The sequence below is a fragment of the Balaenoptera ricei genome, chromosome 3 (assembly GCF_028023285.1).
Source record: "Balaenoptera ricei isolate mBalRic1 chromosome 3, mBalRic1.hap2, whole genome shotgun sequence".
Lineage (NCBI taxonomy): Eukaryota > Metazoa > Chordata > Mammalia > Artiodactyla > Balaenopteridae > Balaenoptera > Balaenoptera ricei.
Genome location: NC_082641.1, coordinates 62,200,399 through 62,223,693, shown reverse-complemented (window position 1 = coordinate 62,223,693; position 23,295 = coordinate 62,200,399). Strand labels below are relative to the sequence as shown.

Genomic DNA, 23,295 nt, shown 5'->3' with positions numbered 1-23,295 from the left:
ATGTATACTTGACTTTAAAGTTTTCTGATGACCTCATTCTCCTTCTGGTGAAAGACTTAGCGGTGTCTTAATAATTTTATGTTATTTCTTGAAATGAGTGTTTTGAAGGAATTCAAGGTGGTATATATTGTGATAAAATTCTAGCTGTGCAAAGGTCCTCATTCTCACTTTCTTCCTTAACAGTCGTACTGTGCACAGCTGTGAAACTATAATGAAAACATTAGGACTTTATTTGAGGAATTAGAAAAGGACTTCATAAAGAGTCTTATCTCTTCTTGTGATGCTACCTCTTAATGATAGCCATTGGCTTTTTCATTTATTATTAAAAGCAAATTTTCTATACTAGGTGAAAATGTTCACAGAAACTAATTTACATACCCCTTCAAATTCCTTTTGAAGGATATTGAAAGGGGGAGGATACAAATAAACAAATAATAATAAAACTAATTTGCATGCTCTAAATAAAATGTTGGTCTTAATGGTGCTGGTGGAAGGTTTCCAATTTGTAGCAAAGCATTTATTTTTAAGAAACAAATTATATGGAAATGTAGTTTATTGAAAATATATATAATGCCAAAGTGCAGTATTGGACAGATTTATCTTATTCCTATTTCTGTTGTTGATGACCAAATAATAGACCAGCATTCATGATTTTATAAGCAGGCCTTGATGATTTTGTCAGTTTTATTTATTTCCAGTGCTGCAGATATAGATACATAGAGGACAATAACAGTTTTGATTTGGAATCATAGTCTTTAATGGGTCTATTCCTTTTTCTATATTGTCCATGGATTCCCAAAACGTGGTTTGCAGACCGCCTGTCTCCGGAATCATCTGTAATGCTTCATGAAGCATGGATTCCTGGACCCCATCATAGAACTACTGTCTTAGAACTGTTACCAAAACCCTACAGTTTTAGTCATAACCCTAGATGATTTTTATAGGCATCGAGGTTTGTGAACCAATGCCCTAGAGCAGAGGTCAGCGGACTTTTTCTGTAAATTGCTAGATAAGTAAATATTTTCAGCCTTAAGGTCTTTGTTGCAACTACTCTTCTGCTATTATAGCACAGAAGCAGCAACAATGATAAATAAATGGGCATGGCCAGACAGATTTAGCCCAAGAATTGGTGGATCACTGTTAGAATCAAGATTCTAGACCAGTGGTTTTTCCTTTATGAATCTTTTCTTAAGCATTATCTCTGAAATCAGTTTTAATCAGAATTTCTGGTAACTGAAGAAAATTCATAAATACAGGAGGACTTCCTGGGTATACATTAAATGAATTAATAGATGATAAAACCTTTATAATACTTAAAGCCTTTTCTATGTTAATATTAAGGAGAGTATTATTATCTTATTTGTAATATTTGTATATAATCTGCTTCTAATATTAGGTTCCTGTGGCTAGAGCAAGTATTCTTTGGCTAATTGGAGAAAACTGTGAACGAGTTCCTAAAATTGCCCCTGATGTTTTGAGGAAGACGGCTAAAAGCTTCACTGGTGAAGATGATCTGGTAAAACTGCAGATTTTAAATCTTGGAGCAAAACTGTATTTAACCAACTCCAAACAGGTAAGAGACTAATCCTTAGTCTACCTATGTGAAATCTACTTTCCTCTTTGCTCTGATACATTAGTCTGTCCGTTCAACAACTACCAGGTGCCTATTTCTTTTAAGGTTTTACTTTAGATGGTAGCGGTATAAAGAGATGACATTCTGGTCTAGTAGAGGAGAAAAACATAAAAAAATGAAATAGTATGTGGTAAGTGCTATAATAGAAGTATTGTGATACAGTGGAACTCCAGAGGAGAAAGTTATTGAAAGTCTGAAATAGAAGGAGAGAGGTCAAAGTTTCATAAAGGATAAGACTCTTGACTAAGGGCTTGTAAGGAGTAGTTTACCATACAGAATAAGGAAAGAGGAGAGCAGGGGGTCAGAGTCATGAAACAGCTTGGTGCTTTCAGGAAACTTAAAGCTGAGTTTGGAAAGGTAGGCAAGGGCAAGACTTGGAGTGGCAAGTGCTATGGACTTTGTCCCCCATGTGAAGAGAAAACCGTTCAATATTTTTTAATAGTGGTGTAATTGACCAGATTTGCAGTTTAGAATATTCATTTTTTAAATCAGTTGACTTTGAGGAACTGTTGGTAAGAGGAATAGCCTCTATGTATAAAATACATAGAATCACCACTATATATTGGGGTTGGCCAAAAAGTTCATTTGGGTTTTTCCATAAGATGTTGCAGAAAAACCTGAACAAACTTTTTGGCCAACCCAATATAAAATAGGGTCTTTCTTATTCTTCTTCCTTTGTCTGAATAACTCTTCTCTACAGGTGGAGGACTTAATCTGGTCAGTGAGACTGGAAAAGGATTCTTGCTCATTTGCAGCTAGGACTCTTAGTAGGCTTTATGCTCTGTGTCCTGTCTCTGTTTCTCCTTAATTTTTCTGACTGGGACTCTTACTTAGCCTCTGTGATTTCCCCCCCTCTATTTCCCTCTCTCTGTCTCTGTTCTTGTCCCCCTCCTTCTCTAAAACTCTCTGTACCTGGGTATCTCTTTGATAGCCTTCACACACGCACGCAGCCCATCTACCACAGTCTAATGTCTTTGTCATTCTCTCCCTCTTCCATCAGTGTTTGTGTCTCCTTTTTTGTATCTGCTGTGTATCTCTCTATATGTGTCTCCCTCTCATTCTGCCTTCTCTCCCTACCCATAGATCACATTCTTTCTTTAGTAACCTGATATTGGCCATTCACAAGTCTCAGGTTGACTCCTCAAATTCATATATTCATTCATATACTTTTGGATTGTCTTCATCCCTAATTGTGATGTGAGTTGTATTATTATAGTTTTTGCTGATTGGTGTACCAAACTTGTGAGCAAATAATTGCAAATATTTTGAGCATATTTCTATGATTTAGATTTTATCTTTACATTTTAAGTCAATCTTTGAAAAGAATCAGTTAATCATTTCCAAGTGCCATGTAGATTAATTCATGCAATGAGTTATTTTTAAAAAACTGAGTAAAAGAGAGGAAACCTATGTTTGCTGTTGAGTTGCTTGTTTATTGATAAAAAACACTGTTTTAGCCTGACACTCACTGTTCTTACTAAATTCATGTAGTACTGTGAACGTCAACATAACACCTAGAATATTATGATTGTTATGACTATCATAACAATGGTTTGGCTACTCTAAGTGAGCTTATAGATTATCATAAAAGAAAAGTAATACAAATTAGTATGTTAATCAAGACTGAAGTAGATATGTCTTACAAAACTAAATGAAGGTTCTTTCCTTGGCTCTCTTCTTTGTAGCTGTAAATAACCAATAATGGAATGTAGTACTGTGTGTTCAGAAATTGTAGAGTGTATTCCATATCTTTTTATTAAGTGAATCTGAAGATAACATAGATTGCACTCAGCTATTTTTTTTTCTTGAATTCAGTTTTGGAACTCAGCTTCTGAAGTGTTGTATTGTGTATTTTAGAATGATACTTCAGGATAACCACATAGACTTGACCACCAGCTGGTGAAAACATAGTTATGTTTAGAAAAAACAACTCATTGTTTTTAAATGATTAAATATAAAAATAAATGAACAAAGGTATCCTGTAGAGTTGCGTTCTGTTCTCCAGTTTCTCATTTCTCAAGAAAAGCAGTTTGAGAGAATTCATAAATGAAAATTAACATCAAAGGATGATTTTTTTTAAGTACCATCAGCTTGACTGGGTTTTTAAGTTGTATGATTCATAATCCATTGGATGTGAGATGAGACTAAAATGATTGCTTTCACCTAAATGTAAAAAAATTATTTTCTATATGTGTTTATTTTAACCATCTTTAACACTGAACTAGGAAGACCAGGCCACAGAGTTGAGGGACTGGTTTGCCATGAAATCCCAACATTTATTTGTAGGTCTGTTTTCCCTGTGGCCTAGATCTCTCAGTGAGCATTTTCAGATTTTTTATTGAAATATTTAGTTTTAGGGGATGGCTACATTGATTTTTATAAGATTTGGCACATTGTGTTCATTTGTATGCCTAAGGAATAATTGAATAATAAGCTTCTTTAATATCTCAAATGTTTTTACCTGGTGTAAAGAAGAATTTGAAACTTAGTTAACAGTTTGCTTTTGGTATGGTTGAGCAAACTCCTACTGGACAAATATAAACTCAGGAAAAATACAAAAAGTAAACATCTGCCTGAAGTCTCAAAAGAGTAAATAAAAGTGGGAAGATTCTGAAGGGAAACGGACACTTGAAAGAAGAGAGTGGCACAGAGTGAATTTCCCCACTTTTATGGCTCTTATCCTGAGTTCAGGCTACAGTTGGCACTGTACACAGAAGCTGAAACCCCAGAAGGAAACCCAGAGTCCTTCTGGCCTGAGGAAGTAGAGGACAGAGTTTAAGAAAACTACTGGGAATTCCCTGGCGGTCCAGTGGTTAGGACTCCGCTCTTTCACTGCTGAGGGCCCGGGTTCAATCCCTGGTTGGGGAACTAAGATCCCACAAGCCACTTGGTGAGGCCAAAAAAAAATTAAAAAAAAAGAAAACTACTACCAAAGATATTGAAAAGTTAAGGAAGAATTCTAGAAAGGAGAGAGCCAGTGTGGGGAGCCTCAAAATCTGTGAATACTTTTGCTTAGGTCTCTGGCTGACACCTGAACCACACATATGCATGGTGGATTCAGAACAGCACAGTTAATAATAATAAAGGAACTGGACTGGAATTTGAACAGCACTGAAGAGACAAAGTTTGTACTTTGAACCCAACCTAGAGTATAGCAACATCCAGGGTCTCTACAATATAACATTCATAATGTCCAAGATAAATCCAAAATTACTCAACATAAGAACTAGAACAGGGAATTATTGTTTAACAAGTATAGAATTTCAATTTGTGAAGATATAAAAATTTCTGGAGATTAATGGTGGTAATGGTTGCATAACACTGAACTACACACTTAAAAATGGTTGCAGTGGTAAATTTTTTGTTTATTTTACCACAATAATGAAGAAGACCAGGAAAATGTGATTAGTTTAAAAACAAACAAAAAAACAAAAACCAGAAACCAACTTCTAGATGACCCAGATGTGGAAATTTGCAGGCAAAATTTTGAAGCAGCTTTTGTAAATGGTTGATGACATAGAGGAAAATGTATTCACAATAGATGAAAAGATAACTCTCAGCAGAGAAATAAAAACTATAAAAAATAATAAAATGGAAGTTGTAGAACTGAAAAATACAGTACCCAAAAAATCAACATTTTGTCTATCTTTGGCATTATATATTCTTTGATATTTTAATTTTTTTTCAGTATAGAGATATAAAGCTGTTCATATAGTTTTTTAAAAACTCTGTTGCCTTATGATTAAGACTCTGTAGATGAACTTCTTCTGTAAGCTTCTTTAATTTTCTGACTTTGAGCTCTTTCAGATGGAAGTTTAGAAAGCAGTTTAACTGTATGTGATGCCTGCCATAGAACTATTTAATGTCAATTACTGGGAGGCAGGTGGTGATTCAGAGTACAGGCTCTAATGTTAGACCGTCTGACTTCAAATCATGTTTTGCCACTTACTAGCTATGTGATTTTGGACAGATTATACAATACAACCTACCTAATCTAATTTCTAATCTGTAAAGTGGAAGTTATAATCATATAGTCAGTTATTTATAATGCAACATATATGTTCCTAAAAATCATTGTGCTTTACAGAAATGCACAATAACAGCCACAGGGATTATTGCAAAAGTGGAACCAGAGGCACAACACTCAAAAAATTCATTGGTGACACATAAAAAGAAAAAAAAAAAAGAACAGTAAAAACAAGAGAATAGTTTTACACATGTTAAATGGTTAAGAAATACATAAATACTACAATGAATCTAGCTTTTTACTTTTAGAAAGACCTGACTTGTGGAAACGGGTGTTTTAAAGGTTGTACTTGTGAGTTATGTCTTGGAAGGAGGGTTAATTTGAATATGGATGGAAAGTTGTACTGCCAGATGTGGCTAAATATAGCCCATAATACATGTGGTGATCTGAGATAGATGTTTGAGGTGGATATGTTTCTTTATTCCTGCACAGCCCAGTTCAGCTGGGTGCAGCTTTCTGCCTTTACCTGTTTTTTCTTGCTGATGTAATCATGCCGAAGCAAACACAAAATCTACATTGTGCCCAAATTGGCCCTGCTGTGTCAACTGAATTAGAACAAATCCTGCTTTTTCATAAACCTAGTTTACACTGTTAACCAACTGCTAGATTTTTCTTAGAGAATATGATTATTTACAGTCAGAGAACTAGTCTAGTTACTGAGAATCTCTATGCTCATTTTAAAAAAGCACTCCATTTGGGTTTATCAAACTGAGAAAAGGGTGCTGAAATTCCTTTTTTGTTGTTTATGAAGAAAAAAATTGTTTGATATGAATATCAAGAGTAAAAGCACTGGTACTCTCACAAGTAGAGTAATTTCACTGTTATATGGGGGGAAAAGTTGAACAACATTGAAACCAGTTGAAGTTGCTAAAACTCTTCAGCTCTTAAGACATGGTATAAAAATTTAGCATGACTTCCTTGAAATAGTCTACTGAGGTCTGAGACAGAAAGCTAACATTTGATTAAACTGATTAATAGCAATTAAAAATTAATGAGTAAAGGGTACATCTGTTTCTAAACTTTCTCTAATAGTGTATCATCTTTTAAATGTAGTGATAAGTAACATAAGTTAATGTTTTCCTTAGCTTATGTTTTTATTTTTAAATATAAAATATTGCAAACCTATAGAAAAGTGCAAAACAGCATAAATACATATACAGGCATACCTCACTTTATTGTGCTTTACAAATACTGTGCTTTTTACAGATTGAAGGTTTGTGGCGACCCTGTGTCAAGCAAGTCTGCTGGCACCATTTTTCCAACAGCATTTGCTCACTTCCTGTTTCTCTGTCACATTTTGGTAATTCTTGCAATATTTTCAAACTTCTTCTTTATTACTATATTCTGATCTGTGATCAGTGGTCTTTGATTCTACTACTAAGACTCACTGAAGGCTCATATGATAGCAGTTTTTAGCAATAAAGGATTCTTTTTGTTGTTGTTGTTTCATTTTTTTTTTTATGTTAGTGAATTTTTAAAAATTGGAGTATAGTTGATTTACAATTTTGTGTTAGTCTCTGATGTACAGCAAAGTGATTCAGATATTTATATATACATATATATTCATTTTCAGATAATTTTCCATTATAGGTTATTACAAGATGTTGAATGTAGTTCTGTGTGCTGTATACAGTAGGACCTTGTTGTGTATTTTATATATAGTAGTTTATATCTACTAATCCCAATCTCCTAATTTATCCCCCCCACTCCCCACCCTTTCCTCCTCCTTTGGTAACCATAAGTTTGTTTTCTAAGTCTGTGAGTCTGTTTCTGTTTTGTAAATAAGTTCATTTGTACTATTTTTTAGATTCCACCTATGAGTGATATCATATGATATTTGTCTTTCTCTGTCCGGTTTATTTCACTTAGTATGATAATCTCTAGGTCCATCCATGTTGCTGCAAAAGGCATTATTTCATTCTTTTTTATGGCTGAGTAATATTCCATTGTATATATACACCACATCTTCTTTATCCGTTCATCTGTCGATGGACACTCAGGTTGTTTTCATGTCTTGGCTATTGTAAATAGTGCTACAGTGAACACTTGGGTGCATGTATCTTTTCGAATTATGGTTTTCTCTGGATATATGCCCAGGAGTGGGATTGCTGGATCATATGGTAACTCTATTTTTAGTTTTTTAAGGAACCTCCATACTGTTCTCCATAGTGGCTACACCAATTTACATTCACACCAACAGTGTAGGAGGGTTCCTTTTTCTTCCTCTCCAGCATTTGTACATTGTTTTTTTAGACATACTGCTGTTGCACACTTAATAGACTACAGTATAGTAAACATAGCTTTTATATGTACTGGGAAACCAACATATTTGTGTCACTCACTTTATTGAGATGACCTGGAACCAGACCCGCAATATCTCCAAGGTATCCTATATATGTGCCCCTAAGATTAAGTCAGTGCGTTTGCCATAATTTTTTTAAAGGGATGTAACAGGTAGACCTAAGATCTCAAGTTCCTGTTCACACCTTTCTTACTTCCCCATTGGTAACCACTGTCATATTATTGGTGTGTTTTAATCATACATGTTTTGTATTGTTGTTATATAAGTATGTATCCATAAACAATGTATTTTTTGTTTTGTGTGTTTTCAAATTTTGCATAAGTAGTATTCTACTTCATGTATACTTTCACAATTAAACTATTTTTACTTAATGTGTTATTAAAATATTGAGGTATATAGATATAGTTCATTTATTTTAATTACTGTCTCATTTTCTTTGAGACAGTTACATTTTTTTTTTTTCTGCTGTTCAAGAAGAAAGTGCTTCATGGAGTATCCTTAGTACTTATATTTTCTTTGTATTGCTTTTCAGGTTCACTTTTTGGTTCTTAGTGAGAAATTTTATAAATCACAGTGATGTTTTGGGGATCCTTCCTGAAGTTTTCTCTTGCCCTGTGATTCGGTCTTGGAGAAATCTACCCCCACTCCCAGCCCCTTTGATATAACTTAACAAAAAGGGCTCAGGCTCTATGCAGTGACATTTATACCCTTTCTTGGATATATTTTCTTGTCAAGTAAATATAACATATAAAGGAAAAACTTATTCATGTTGACAAAAATGTGTATACTGTTAAATTTTAAAAAATCTGTTGCTTTTCTATACACTAACAACAAGCTACAAGAAAGAGAAATTAAGGAAACAGTCCCATTTACCATTACATCAAAAAGAATAAAATACCTGGGAATAAACCTATCTAAGGAGATAAAAGACCTGTACTTGGAAAACTATAAGACACTGATGAAAGAAATTGAAGATTACACAAACAAATAGAAAGATATACCATGTTCTTAGATTGAAAGAATTACTGTTGTTAAAATGACCATACTACCCAAGGCAATCTACAGATTCAATGCAATCCTCATCAAAATACCAATGACATTTTTTACAGAACTAGAACAAGTAATTTCAGAATTTGTATGAAAACACAAAAGACCCCAAATAGCCAAAACAATCTTGGGAAAGAACAGAGCTGGAGGAATCATGCTCCTTGACTTCAGACAATACTACAAAGCTACAGTAATCAAAACAGTATGGTTCTGTCACAAAAACAGACACATAGATCAATGAACACAATAGAGAGCCCAGAAATAAACCCACACACTTATGGTCAATTAATCTATGACAGAAGAGGCAAGAATATACAGTGGAGAAAAGACAGTCTCTTCAGTAAGTGGTTCTGGGAAAACTAGTCAGCTACGTGTAAAACAATGCAATTAGAACCTTCTCTAACACCATATACAAAAATAAACTCAAATGGATTAAAGACCTAAATGTAAAACCGGATACTATAAAAAACTCCTAGAGGAAAACACAGAACACTCTTTGACATAAATCACAGCAATATTTTTTTGGATCCATCTCCTAAAGCAAAGGAAACAAAAACAAAAATAAATTGGACCTTATTAAACTTAAAAGCTTTTACACAGCAAAGGAAACCACCAACAAAATGAAAAGACAACCCGCTGAATGAGAGAAGATATTTGCAAATGATATGATCGATAAGGGGTTAATATCCAACATATATAAACAGCTCATACAGCTCAACATCAAAAAAGCAAATAGCTTGTTTGGAAAATGGGCAGAACTGAATAGACATTTTTCCAAATAGGAAATGCAGATGGCCAGAAAGCACATGAAAAGATACTCAACATTGCTAATCGTTAGGGAAATGCAAATCAAAACCACAATGAGATACTACCTCACACCTGTTAGAATGGCTGTCATCAAAAAGCACACAAATAACAAATGTTGGTGAGGATGTGGAGAAAAGGGACTCCTTGTACACTGTTGGTGGGAGTGTAAATTGGTGCAGCCACTGTGGAAAACAGTATGGAGGTTTCTCAAAAAACTAGAAATAGAACTACCATATTCAGAAAGATACATGCATCCCAATGTTCATAGCAACATTATTTACAATTGCCAGGCTATGGAAGCAACCTAATTGTTAATCAACAAATGAGAGATAGCCTCATCCACCAGAGGGCAGACAGCAGAAGCAAGAAGAACTACAATCCTGCAGCCTGTGGAACAAAAACCACATTCACAGAAAGATAGACAAGATGAAAAGGCAGAGGGCTATGTACCAGATGAAGGAACAACATAAAACCCCAGAAAAACAACTAAATGAAGTGGAGATAGGCAACCTTCCAGAAAAAGAATTCAGAATAATGATAGTGAAGATGATCCAGGACCTCGGAAAAAGAATGGAGGCAAAGATTGAGAAGATGCAAGAATCATTTAACAAAGACCTAGAAGAATTAAAGAACAATCAACAGATGAATGGATAAACAAGATGTGATATATATATAGATATATAGATATAGATATAGATATAGATATGTAAAATATAGGGTTGGCCAAACAGTTCATTTGGGTTTTTCCATAAGATCTTATGAAAAGCCATAAAAAAGAATAAAAATTTTGCCATTTGCAACAATGTGGATGGACTTGGAGGACACTATGCTAAGTGAAATAAGTCAGATAAAGACAAATACTGTAAGATATCACTTATATGTGGAATCTAAAAAATACAACAAACTAGTGAATAAAACAAAAAAGAAGCAGCCTCACAGATACAAACTGGTGGTTTCCAATGGGGAGAGGGAAGGGGGGATGGGCAGTATAGGGATGGAGAGGGTGAGAAAGGGTTGTTATGAGATTATCTGAAATCATCTGTGTGAAACTTTGAAAATTGTAAAGCACTATAGAATTTAAAGAATCTTGCATTCAATAAAATTTTTTTAATTAAAAAAATTTAAAGAATCTTGCCTAGTCAGGAAATGATGAAATTGATTGGATAGAACACTAGTACTGCTTAGATTTGCCTGTGGTCTATGTTAAGAATTTTATGTAGTTCTCCTTCCTTCACCAAACGCATTTGCCAGTATCCTTGTGTTTAAAAATTACAACTATGTGGAACCAATTTTAAATGCTGAATTCTGTACACTTTTTTATATTCCTTAAACTGATATATATCTAAGCTGATTTTAGGACTATATATATATTTTTTTGATAGGACTATATTTTTAAGAGACCTTTTTTATTATTTTGTGCTGACCTATATAATATTTAAAGAAGGCTATTGTTTGAGCAAATATTTACCAGTTTATTACTTGTCAGAGTATTTAGGTAAAAATATGATGCCCATATTTTGAGAAGTTTTTTTAAAATAATGGATTTCTTAATAATTATATGGCATTCCCCCAAATTCATTTTTCCTATGTCATAGTGACTTAGAGTTAATCCAAAGAGAAAGTAATTGGTGTAAATAGTGTCTGGATGGCATTGACCATTAGTTGGTACCAGAAATGATTCCTTAAATCTAAGCAGAAAAATAATAATAAGACAAAAATTTAATACATAGCTATAGATAAGCTATTGAGTATTTCTGTTATTTATGGTACATTTTGTTATTCTCTTTGCTTGTCTTGTATAATTTTATCAATAAAATGCATTTAAATTTACTATTAAACATCCCATTTTGTTGTTGTTCTTTGGTTTTTTTCTGGCTGCGTTGGGTCTTTGTTGCTGCGTGCGGGCTTTCTCTAGTTGTGGCGAGCAGGGGCTACTCTTCGTTGCGGTGCGCGGGCTTCTCATTGTGGTGGCTTCTCTTGTTGAGGAGCACGGGCTCTAGACGCGCGGGTTTCAGTAGTTGCAGTGTGCGGGCTCTAGGGTGCGAAGGCTTCAGTAGTTGTGGCACACGGGCTTAGCTGCTCCGCAGCATGTGGGATCTTCCAGGACCAGGGATCGAACCCGTGTCCCCTGCATTGGCAGGCAGATTCTTAACCACTGCGCCACCAGGGAAGTCCCTCCATGTTGTACTTCTAACCTCTGCCATGGTTTTGTCTAGTGACCTGTAAGATACAAGTGCAGTGAACAGAGATTTCATTTTAAAATGTGAAACATTTAAATTGGAAAGACTTTGACTTTCTTTTCCCAGCCTTTTTGAGATGCAACATGACTAACCTCTCCCTTTTAGAGCAGCATATAGGATGTGTGCTGATAAAATGAAGTGTGCCCTGACGAGGCAGGTATGAAAAGCTAAGTCCTTCACTTTTCCAGTGGTGGTGACATAAGTGTTTAAGTGTTTTATCTGATGGTGACTTGATGACACAACAGGCAGGTTGTGTCATGGCCTGTGCAAAGCATGAAGCTCCCAGCTGTCAGTGGATGGAGTAAGAGGAAAACATGGGAAGTTAGAGGTTAGTTGTGGATGAAATATGTACAGGAGATAGAGACAGAACAATCTTGCTATAGGCCATTAAAGAGAGTGGTCAGAGCACTCTCACTACAGTAGTTTTGTCATTTATTGTGTACTGTAAATCTCAAAACCTATTTATTATTTGCCAGTTATTGTTTTATTTTGTTATAAATCCAGCAGCAATAAATTCTTAAAACTTGGAAGTGTACATTTAATGAAGAATGAAGTACTGAATTTTTGTGTATCATTATTTAACATGCACAAAATGTTCATCAACTTTTACCATCCACCATGAAACTCATAGTGATATAAATCTGCTAAAACAGGATCAGCATCTACTTAAAAAGTTGGGAGGTATTTTAGGAAGACTAAGCCTCAAGATGACAATTTAATGTATACAGGTGCCAAATATGTTTACATGTCTCTCTGTGAAACATGATCTCATATAGATCAAATAACTGTTTTTTAAAATTTAATTTTGTTCATTTTTTATTCTAAGTTTTCTTTTGCACATATGAGAAATGAAGCAATAATGGTTAATGTATTTCTCCATTAGCAGAAAAAGGACCTGAATGATGCTGGTTTTCAAATAGAAAAGCAATTAATTCCAATAATAGTTCGACCATTTTTACTCAGAGCTTTTGTACGTTTCTTCTGTCAGTGTAAATGGAATCAAAGTAAAGCTTTTGGAAGTTTATTCTGTCAAAATCGCCGTAAATGCTGTTGTAAATTTAAAAGCCCCAACGTGGCTTTCACTGAACGGATGTTGTCATGGTAAAATCAACGTTCTTATTACATTAAGAAAACTATGGAACAGAAATATTTTGGGAATTGGTTGTGGTGCATGCATACTCACTCTACTTATTCTACCAAGTGAAATAAAACTATAATGGTCAAAATTACTGATATTTGATATGTGTAGTTTAACTGAACTACAGGATTCTTGTGATGAAGCTAATATTGAAAAAGCATACTTAGGCATGACACCACACACTCTCATATGCAATTCTCTTTGCTGCATGTGACCAGTGGGATTTTAGAAATGTGATTTTATGAGAAACTGCTTTGTAAGTTAGCCTGTGTTCTGTATTGGCTTTTTTGCCTGGGGCGGGTGGGTGGAGGAGAAGATTAAGTGAAACTTTTGTGTATTGGTTAGATTCTGATTCAAAATCATTTGGAAATCTTTAAAGTGTCTATCAGGTAGAGCACCAAAAACCTTCAGCTTTTGAAAATTTTAGCAAATAACAATTCTTAGAAACAAATCTTGCAAACAGGAAGACATTGAAATGTATCCCTATAAAAACAAAGGAAGAACTGAACAAATTAAGTAGTAAGAGCTAAAATTTTATTTTAGAAGTTCTGTCATTTGTGGTATCTCAACTATGGTGAAGACTTTTTTGATGGAACTCCTATTTTTGTGGTTAAGTTTATATTTTGTATTAGAATGAAATGAAATCGAGGAGGCAGTTGGTTTTGCATTATCTAAATTCGATGGAATTTTTTTTACAGTATAGAGAATTATTTAAAAGTTTTATCTCAAAGATAGTTTTATTGAATGGAGGGGGGAAAGTTAAATATCTAGGCGTGAAATATTTACAGATTTTAACATAAAAGAAAGCATTGAGAATATCCTTGTATTCAACAGAATTTTCTCCGTGCTTACCAGATCATTCAAACTGTAAAGAAGACGTTTTTTTCCATTAAAAATATTATGTTCTATAGAGAAGAGTAAGTTGCAAATGTCAACATTTTCATAATTGGTGATCATAAAATTCAGTTATGAAGAAGATTGTAGGCAATTTTATTTTCTTTAATTTAAAAATAATAAGACCATATAAAAATACGTTCTTCAAATAAATACCAATGGTTTGGTTTTAGAGATAGACAGAGCTAAGAAATTGATTAAAGTATATGAATAAATACATATCTGAGTGAAAATTATTCTGCTTATGCTTTTAATGCATCATTGAACATGGATATGATTTTGTCTTTTAGAATTTTATTTTTGAAAATACATTTTTGGTAGAACTGTTTCATAACCTACCAATATAATAAAACAAGTTTTACAGTCAATAAATACATATTATAGAAATTACATAATTTTAATTACTTAAAATTTTCTATCTCACTTTCAATAGTGTCTGTTAATATTTTGAAATAATTTAATTTCCTAAACATTAATTTCAGGGATCAGAAATAAAAGCAAGATGAATCAGTCCACTAACTCAAAAAATTATTTCAATGAATAGACTTATTTTATTTTTCTGATTTATTTTAGTTCCGTATTCTAAATCTCAACACTCAAAAATAGACTTTAGAGTTAACCTAGTTATAGATTCTCACTCTACATTTGAGGAAACTAACAGTTGGGTGTATTTTTCCCAGGTTATCCCAGCAAGCTGATTACACAGTCCAGTGTACAACACTTCCTTTTGACCTGTATTACTCATTTGGTGACTATTTTGCTAATTGTCCTTAAAAATCAGTCATAGAATTTTTCTTATCTGTGGTTGAACCAACATGGTCTAATGATTAGTGGATAGCAGTAGTTGGTAACCAAATTTAGAATAGCTCTATTAACATTTTTCACTTGTATTTTTTGTAGTTCTGCTTTAGTAAAACTAGGTTAATGGTTTTTAAATAGATTACTGAAAGAAGGTTGCTTTTTATCCAAATCAATTATCTTAACAAATTAATATTTTTATATTACCACACCATTCCTGTACTTTGGCTTATTGTTATAGAACTATCTTTAGCTTTGCCTGACTTCATTGATTTTATTTTTTTTAATCCACTTCTAATGTCTGTAAAATGTTCTAATGCAGATGTTTATTTTTTCCATGTATTATGAATCCTATTTATAGTTAGAATTGTATGTGTGTAACCTTCTAAATTAAAATTATGCTTTTTCAATAAAATAACTGGAGTTTAAAATACAAACCTATTTTGTTAACATTTCAATTTTGGTTTAATTATTATTAAAATTATCTCAATATATGTTAATGTAGTACATTCAGAAATTGACTTAGGAAACCTTATTATAGTGTAAAAGCTGCTATAATAAGTTGTTCCCTAACATAAATAAATAAATGACCAATATTACCAGAGGCTATAAGCAACATGGGGAAAAAAATGGAAGGAGTCTTTTATCCTAGTTTTTAGAGGGCATCAGCAGCTTGCTTTTATGAAAAAGTAACAGCTAAATGCACTGCAAATAATTTGCAGTAATCCAGTTCAGTGATTCATGTGTCTGCTTTAATGGGTCATAATTCAGGGTAAAGTAACTGAGTGCAGTCAGAGTGCAGACACTGCTTATGCCAGGGACAGTATCTCTTCATAAAACACACCTCAGGAGAAGCAGTTTGCCAGCCCCCTAATACTCTCTGATGTTTTGATGTCCTGCATATTTTTCCGATTAAGTTTTGAGTGCCATGTTTTTAGTTGTATTTCCACATTCATTATTCTCACGTAGACCCTTCAGCGGGTTTGCCATATATGATTATTTTTTTAATGATGCCTTTCTTTCCACTTCAGCAGTTTAATAATCTAGCACATGGCTGCTTCTCAGTACTCAGCATTCACCTCCCCAATACTGAAGAGGACATGTGCTTTGGCTTCAGAATTCCATTTGCAGCGTTAGAAATGCATATTCCCTATGGAACAACATTTGTTTGACATAACCATTCATTTTTATTACCTCTTTAAATATGTTTATCCAGAGTTATCAATAATCATAAATAACTATTCTCATCTTGTTCTGTTTTTCTCCAACAGACAAAATTGCTTACCCAGTACATATTAAATCTCGGCAAGTATGATCAAAACTACGACATCAGAGACCGTACAAGATTTATTAGGCAGCTTATTGTTCCGAATGAGAAGAGTGGAGCTTTAAGTAAATATGCCAAAAAAATATTCCTGGCTCAAAAACCCGCACCACTGCTTGAGTCTCCTTTTAAAGGTACTATTATCAGAATATACCTGCAAAATATTTGTTGTCTAAAAAATTATGACATTATATCCCATTTCTAACATGTTTAAAACTTATCTCTTAGAAAATATAATTGATTAGCATATGTAAATATATAAGAACAGTGTGCTTTCTACTCATTCATCTGTTCTCCAACGCAAGCTTTATAGTAGTTCATGTTTTTATAGACCTTATTTACCTAAATAATTTCAATCTTCTGATTTTATTTTTATTCTAACCAGATGATTTGGCTGAACAATAGATAAAAGCTATGTTGTTCTTGCAGACATTGACTTCATCTCTGTTTTAAATAGATAGCTTTGTTTAATGCGTATATAATTCCCCTTAATACTTAGTTGTTATTCAATAAATATTCTGTGTACACTAACATAAGCTTTTCCAGGAAGAATTGTTTCATAAAAATATCCCTTTATATTTGTTTGCTTTTCAAAGATGGAAGTTGACTTATTTTCCCCAGCGTTTTAAAAGGAGTGTTTATTTTCTCAGTTTAACAGGTAGCCATTACAGTGGGAATCAAATGATTATATACTTTGGTTTTCATATTATTTCTTATTTAATTGTTGTAAAGCGATAAAAAGCAGTTCAGTTTTGTAGAAAAACTATTAAAATTCCGAATGCGTTTGTAGCAAGACATGTATATGGATTGTTTAACTGTGCTGTCATTCTTAATATTCACAGTAAAGTAATTTTTAGAGAAGCTACAAACAGAGCAACACCTCTAAACACACTGACTGATTAGCTTTTTTATTGACCATTATGGGGGAGATTATTGTAATCTATGGACTGAAATCAGTTTTTTGACCTATAAAGAGCTTCCTAGTTTATATTTATTCCTTGACATTTGAGGTAATATGCCAATTACCTTGAGCTCTGATTAGGATTGTTCTCTGTTATATACAGCTCATATTGTTTATTTTATATTTTCCTCTATTTTAATAGGTAGGGATCATTACCAGCTTGGCACTTTGTCTCATACTCTCAACACTAAAGCTACTGGGTACCTGGAATTATCTAATTGGCCAGAGGTGGCGCCTGACCCATCAGTTCGAAATGTAGAAGTAATAGAGTTGGTAAGTTGACCTTTCTGAAATTAATTTTGTCAAGCAGTGGGAGATTCTGGAATAACTATTGTTTTATATAAAAGCTTTTTTGGGGGATTGAAAATTGTTCTGGTATTTCTAAATGTAATGTGTTAGATATATCTTGCTGCTATGGGAAGTAAATATTGTAGTATTCCTATGTCGTTGTACATGTACTGTTCCTTTTCTTCAAGGAAATAGAGAATGGAATTCTCTGCATCAGTGCCACCCACATTTGTGGTATTGCATTTGTAGTTGTGTAGATTCAATTTCTAAGATATTTAGTTTCATTGGGTTGAGCTTTTCCTACTTAGTTTAGAGATTCGTAAGCTTCCTGTTAATGTTTTCTAAATCATTTTTGCTGTCTCTTCCAGAAAAACCATACAAAGTGTTCTTCTCGATTTTCTGATGAACCTTTTTTACGTGAAGCCTAAACATAAATAGGAAGCATCATGTACCAAAAATGTCCTTACACAAGGTCACAATTAAAATGAATAATATGTTGCTTTCACATTAAAAAAAAAAAGCTCTCTATATAAATAACCTTTTCCTAGATCTTTAAAACATGTTGGCCACTAAAGTAAGAGAATTAGTGTTCTTTCCTAGTATTATCTCTTTCTTTCTTATATAAACAAGAGAAATAAAGAGAGGGGTCTTCTGATTGTCTTTAGAGATTGATTATGTGAAATATATCCGTTACTTTTTTAAGTAGAATTAATAAAAAAGAACAGTTAGGTATTACATCCTGGATGCTTTTCTGGTAGAACACATATTTTGAACTAGGATTCAGATAACCGGTCTTTCTCACTAATTCCTATGAGAAAGTCAGTTAATCTTCTTGCCTAATTTTTCCATATACAATGGAAAAAAAATATTACTTTAAATAGAAGAATTTCTATAACAGGCATAGCTTTTTTTTTTTTTTTTTTTTTGCCACACTGCGCAGCTTGCATGATCTTAGTTCCCCAACCAGGGCCTGGGCCTGGGCCACAGCAGTGAAAGCATCAAGTCCTAACCACTGGACCGCCAGGGAATTCCCCAGGCATGGCCATTTAATTTGATTCTTTTGAGAAATATGTTTCTCTTAACTACACAAACTTGTCTGGCTTTGGAGTGTGGCAAGAGCAATAATAGCTGATAATGGCTCCATTTAGCAGACCCTGGAGTGTACTTTGATAGTTTTATAAACATTATCTTGTTTAAACCTCATAATGATTATAAGTGATCGTTATTGTTATTCCCATTCTGCAGATGATGAAACCAAGGTTCAGAGAACTTAAGTAAATTGCCCAAGTTCCCATAGCTAGTAAGTGATGGAATTGGGATTCCAACCCTTATCTGAGTCCATTGTTCATTCTCTTACTGCATTTTGTTATGTAACATGAGGAGAGGAAGCTTGAGCTTGTTTGCAAATCTGTACTATCCTTAGTATTTAACACCACTGTTTTCATGCTGTGACAAATTATCTCTATTTAGAGATGATTTTTTAAATTATAAAACTTACTAAAAACAAGTTGCGGGCTTCCCTGGTGGCGCAGTGGTTGAGAATCTGCCTGCTAATGCAGGGGACACGGGTTCGAGCCCTGGTCTGGGAAGATCCCACATGCCACGGAGCGGCTGGGCCCGTGAGCCACAACTACTGAGCCTGCGCATCTGGAGCCTGTGCCCCGCAACGGGAGGGGCCGCGATAGTGAAAGGCCCGCGCACCGCGATGAAGAGCGGTCCCCGCACCGCGATGAAGAGTGGCCCCCACTTGCCGCAACTAGAGAAAGCCCTCGCACGAACCGAAGACCCAGCACAGCCAAAAATAAATAAATAAATAAAAATAAAAGTAGCTATAAAATTAAAAAAAAAAAAAAAAAAAAAAACCCTGCTTCTTCAGTTATTTAAAAAAAAAAAAAAAAAAAAAACAAGTTGCATGCTCCTCCTTGCAACTAAGTTTGGTGATTTCCCCTCAAATCTACATACTACGCTTAAGTATTCTTCAAAAAAATTGGCTTACTAGTGAAACTTTTGGTCAGGTGCCAGAATACAAAGAGCATGTTCTTTGTTATGATTCTTTCACAGAAATACTGTCTCTCCTAATTTCTATGTCTGTTTGTTGTTTTTATGGTTCTGTCCTTTTCATTGTTGGGTACGTAATGTTTTGGTCCAAGTAGCATCATCCTTTTATCCTACCCCCGCTTCCGCCCTATCCTTCCTCCTTGCTGCCCAATCCACCAAAAAAAAGTAAAATAAAAATAGTTTATCATCTCAGAAATTAATAACAATGCCATGCAATTTAATTTGGTCTCAGCAGTATCCTTATATTGGCTGATAGATTGGTTGGTTGGCTGGCTTCTATTTTCATGTGCTCTTCTAAGCATTAACTATCTTATAGGGACAGTACTTAAACAACCTATTTTCTTATATTCATTTCACCTGTCCAGTTCAACAGATACAAATTGATTTCTTTTTCATTTTGCTGACTACATTGTGAAAATTAATAATTGGTAGCTTATTATGGAGGATAATTATAATTGATAGAACTTGGTTGGAAAAAAATGTCACTCTCCGTTGATGCCATGCAGAAAACAGTTTCAGTCTGTTGGTCTCTGGACATACTGACTTAAAATTATACTATAGAGACTCAAGTAAATATAAAAATAATGCACATAGTTTTATTATAAGATGCAGCTGCAACAATGCAGAAAGTACTGTTCGCATAGTCTTTCATTCTACCTCACCCCTCTAAAGTCCCGTCAGTGTATTTCATGCACGTAATACATGTGTTATCCTAGTTTTACTATAAAGTGATCTTACAGGGTCACATCTTGTTACTATGAAATATAACTTAGTAAGAATAATGGCCTAGGCTTAGATAATCTGATATTTTAATCAAAACAACATGAAACCTAGTCACATTGACACTAGAAGTCACTTTGTATTGCATACTACCATTTCCAGGATATCATATATGATATATATTTATATTATGACACCAGTAAGTTTTCAAGATTCTTTATAATTTTTTTTTGCTTAGTTCTAGGAAGTTCTTTTCTCCCCAGTTACAGAAAAACTGTCTTTTGCATATCAAGGGTATTTTGCTTTATAAACACATCTACTATCAGTTACTATCAGTATTTTATCCTACATAGGAACTTTCAAATTAGTGCCTTGCTATTCTTTTCCTCTTCTCTTTTCCCTGTTATTTCTTTTGCTTAGAATGATACAATTATCATAGTCATAAAAGACCATGACGAAAAGTAAAATATTTTTATTGTTAGTCTTTACCCTTTAAAACCTAAAACTCCATGAATAGAGAGTCCATGGCCATGTCAAAATAATATACCCCTTTGAGCATAAGGGCCTGATGTTCCTTATATGTTGACTCAGTCTTACCCTGAAAGCCATAGTCTAATTAAGTAATTTTTTTCCTATAAATTAACCTCACACACTTTTTACTAGCCTTCAGAAAAATATTACTTATTTGGATTTAAGAAAAATATGAACTTCACTGTTCATTAAATATAGGAGAAATTTGTTTATAGAATACCATCTTTATTTGTAACTGGAGGACAGAGCATTTTAAATATACGTAAAAAAAGAAAGGAATACTGCTGATCTTATGTTAGTATCTTATTCAAATATATTTGAGTAATTTTTACTTATTTTTCTATTATTGTCCAGATAGTTTTCCAAGTTACTGAAGCTTATCCTTTTAAGCAACATATCTTAAGCCCATAAGCCCTCTAGGTCAGTGGTTTTCAAACCTAGCTGTACACTATAATCATACAGAGATCTTTAAAAAAACAAACCTATGTCAGACCTGCACCAGACCAATTAAATCAGAATCTTAGGAAGTGAATCCCAAGCATTAGCTTTTTTAGTATTAGTATTTTTATTGTTGGTATTAGTATTTTTAAAAATATTCTCAGGTGATTCTGACATATATCCAGTGCTGAGAACCCCTCTTGAATAAGAACCTCTGTCCTACTATAAATTTCTTTACAACAAAATGTTACTCTAGCAGGCTAGCACATAGTAGAAGCTCAAAAGTGTGATAAATAAATGAGTCTTAACCATTCTTGACCTTTTAAAAAATATACATTTTCTTGCCCTTTAAAAGAGAGTGTATGAAACATGATTTAATTTTTTCTTAATGAATCAAAGTCACACTATAAAAAAAATTTCTTTTACTTTAATACACTGTATTAAAGTTTTTAAGATGCTATCACCCAACTAATGATTATTGTGCCAGACACATTTAAGATATATCAGAGTACGAAATATTCAAACATCTCTGCTCTCCAGAAGCTGACATTCTAGCAGGGATAGACTGACAGTTAAATATATAAATTGTATACAGTAGTATGTTAGAAAGTAATAAGTGCTGTGACCAAAAAAAAAAGACTAGAGCAGAGGAAGATCAGAAGTACCAGGCATGGGAGGTTGGAATTTTAAGTAGAGTGGTCCTCCCTGAGGTGGCATTTGTACAGGAAATTGAAGGAGGTAAGGGAATGAGCCACGCAAGTCGTGTGGGGGAGGATATTGGAAGTAGGAACCGCTTTGAGGAAAGGCCTGAAGAGGGGAGCATGCCTGGGGTGTTTGAAGACACTGTAAGGAGTGGCTGGAGGGCAGTGGGCAGGAGGGAGAGCAACAGCGGGAGGACCGAGGGGACCTCAGGCACGTAGGGCTGAGCAGAGTGCTGTAAGAACTTCATTTTTTCCGAGTGAATGGGAGGCCTTTCGCAGCATTTCAAACAAAGAGGGACTTGACTAGAGTTAATCAAATCATTCTAGCTGCTGTGTTGAGCCAACTTGGAATGGGAGATGGGAGGTGGGCATAGATACAACATAGCCGGTTAGGGACTGTTGTAATCCGGGAGAGAGAGAGAGCTCTGACCAAGGTGGTGGTTATAGGCTTTCTTGATACATTAGATGTTTAGGATAGAAGAGAAAGACAGAAGCCAAGATTCTGTCTTGATAGAACCCCAAGATACCCCAGGGTTCAGGCTCTTGAGATGGTATGGGCTATTTATTGCCTACACTAAATATTTTCTTTCTTTTTTTCTTTTACCTCAGTATCAAGCTGTGAACTTGAATTTCTTACTGCTCTTACTGTGTCTGCCTCTAATTGCCCTCATCTCTTCTAGACTATCTTACTTTAGTTTAAATCTTCTGTAGACCAACAAATACACAAATGTTTAAAATCATATGTTACAACAAGGTTGTTGATCTAACATAATAGGCTCTGCGTGAGAGTTTATGTTCCTCTGCTTAGGGGTAAAGGGGAACGAACCAGTGTCAGGATTCTCAGAGTTGCCTTCTCTGTTGAGGCTTTAAACTTCCTTCTGGGTTCACAGAGTATATTCTGAATGACTAAGTTTACCTGAAGACTGAATCCCTTAATGAGAATTCATTGATATTTACATTTTTACTTTTTTTTTTTTAATCAGGCAAAAGAATGGACCCCAGCAGGAAAAGCAAAGAAAGAGAATCCTGATAAGAAATTTTATTCTGAATCTGCGGAGGAGGAGGAGGACTCTTCTGAGAGCAGCAGTGACGGTGGGGTTTTAATTCATTGAAAAGCATTGTTCACTATAGCTTATATACTGTGCTTCCTATAGACCAATAAGGCCTAGAACATAATATTCAACAAGCTGGTTTAAATGAAGTTTATACCATTACAATAATTCCTTTCACTTACGTATCACTGTTTTCAAAGTAATTTCTAACGCCTTTTCATTTGACATTGCCTCTTGGACCCACAGCTAATAAATGATAGAATTGAAACTGGAACGCATGCTTTTCTGAATTCTAACCCACACTGCCTGTGATATTCATTAGCATATTGAAAAATG

The 23,295-nt window shown here is 34.2% G+C and overlaps 1 protein-coding gene across 1 annotated transcript in view; it reads left to right on the top strand.

The window, feature by feature from the left end:
* AP3B1 (adaptor related protein complex 3 subunit beta 1) overlaps positions 1–23,295 on the top strand; it is a 268,218-nt gene that overhangs the window by 145,651 nt on the left and 99,272 nt on the right. Inside the window, exons 15-18 of the mRNA XM_059916615.1 lie at positions 1,397–1,573; positions 16,158–16,344; positions 17,314–17,444; positions 22,891–22,999. Of these exons, the coding sequence (XP_059772598.1) occupies positions 1,397–1,573; positions 16,158–16,344; positions 17,314–17,444; positions 22,891–22,999 (604 nt within the window). The remainder of the gene's footprint in view (positions 1–1,396; positions 1,574–16,157; positions 16,345–17,313; positions 17,445–22,890; positions 23,000–23,295) is intronic.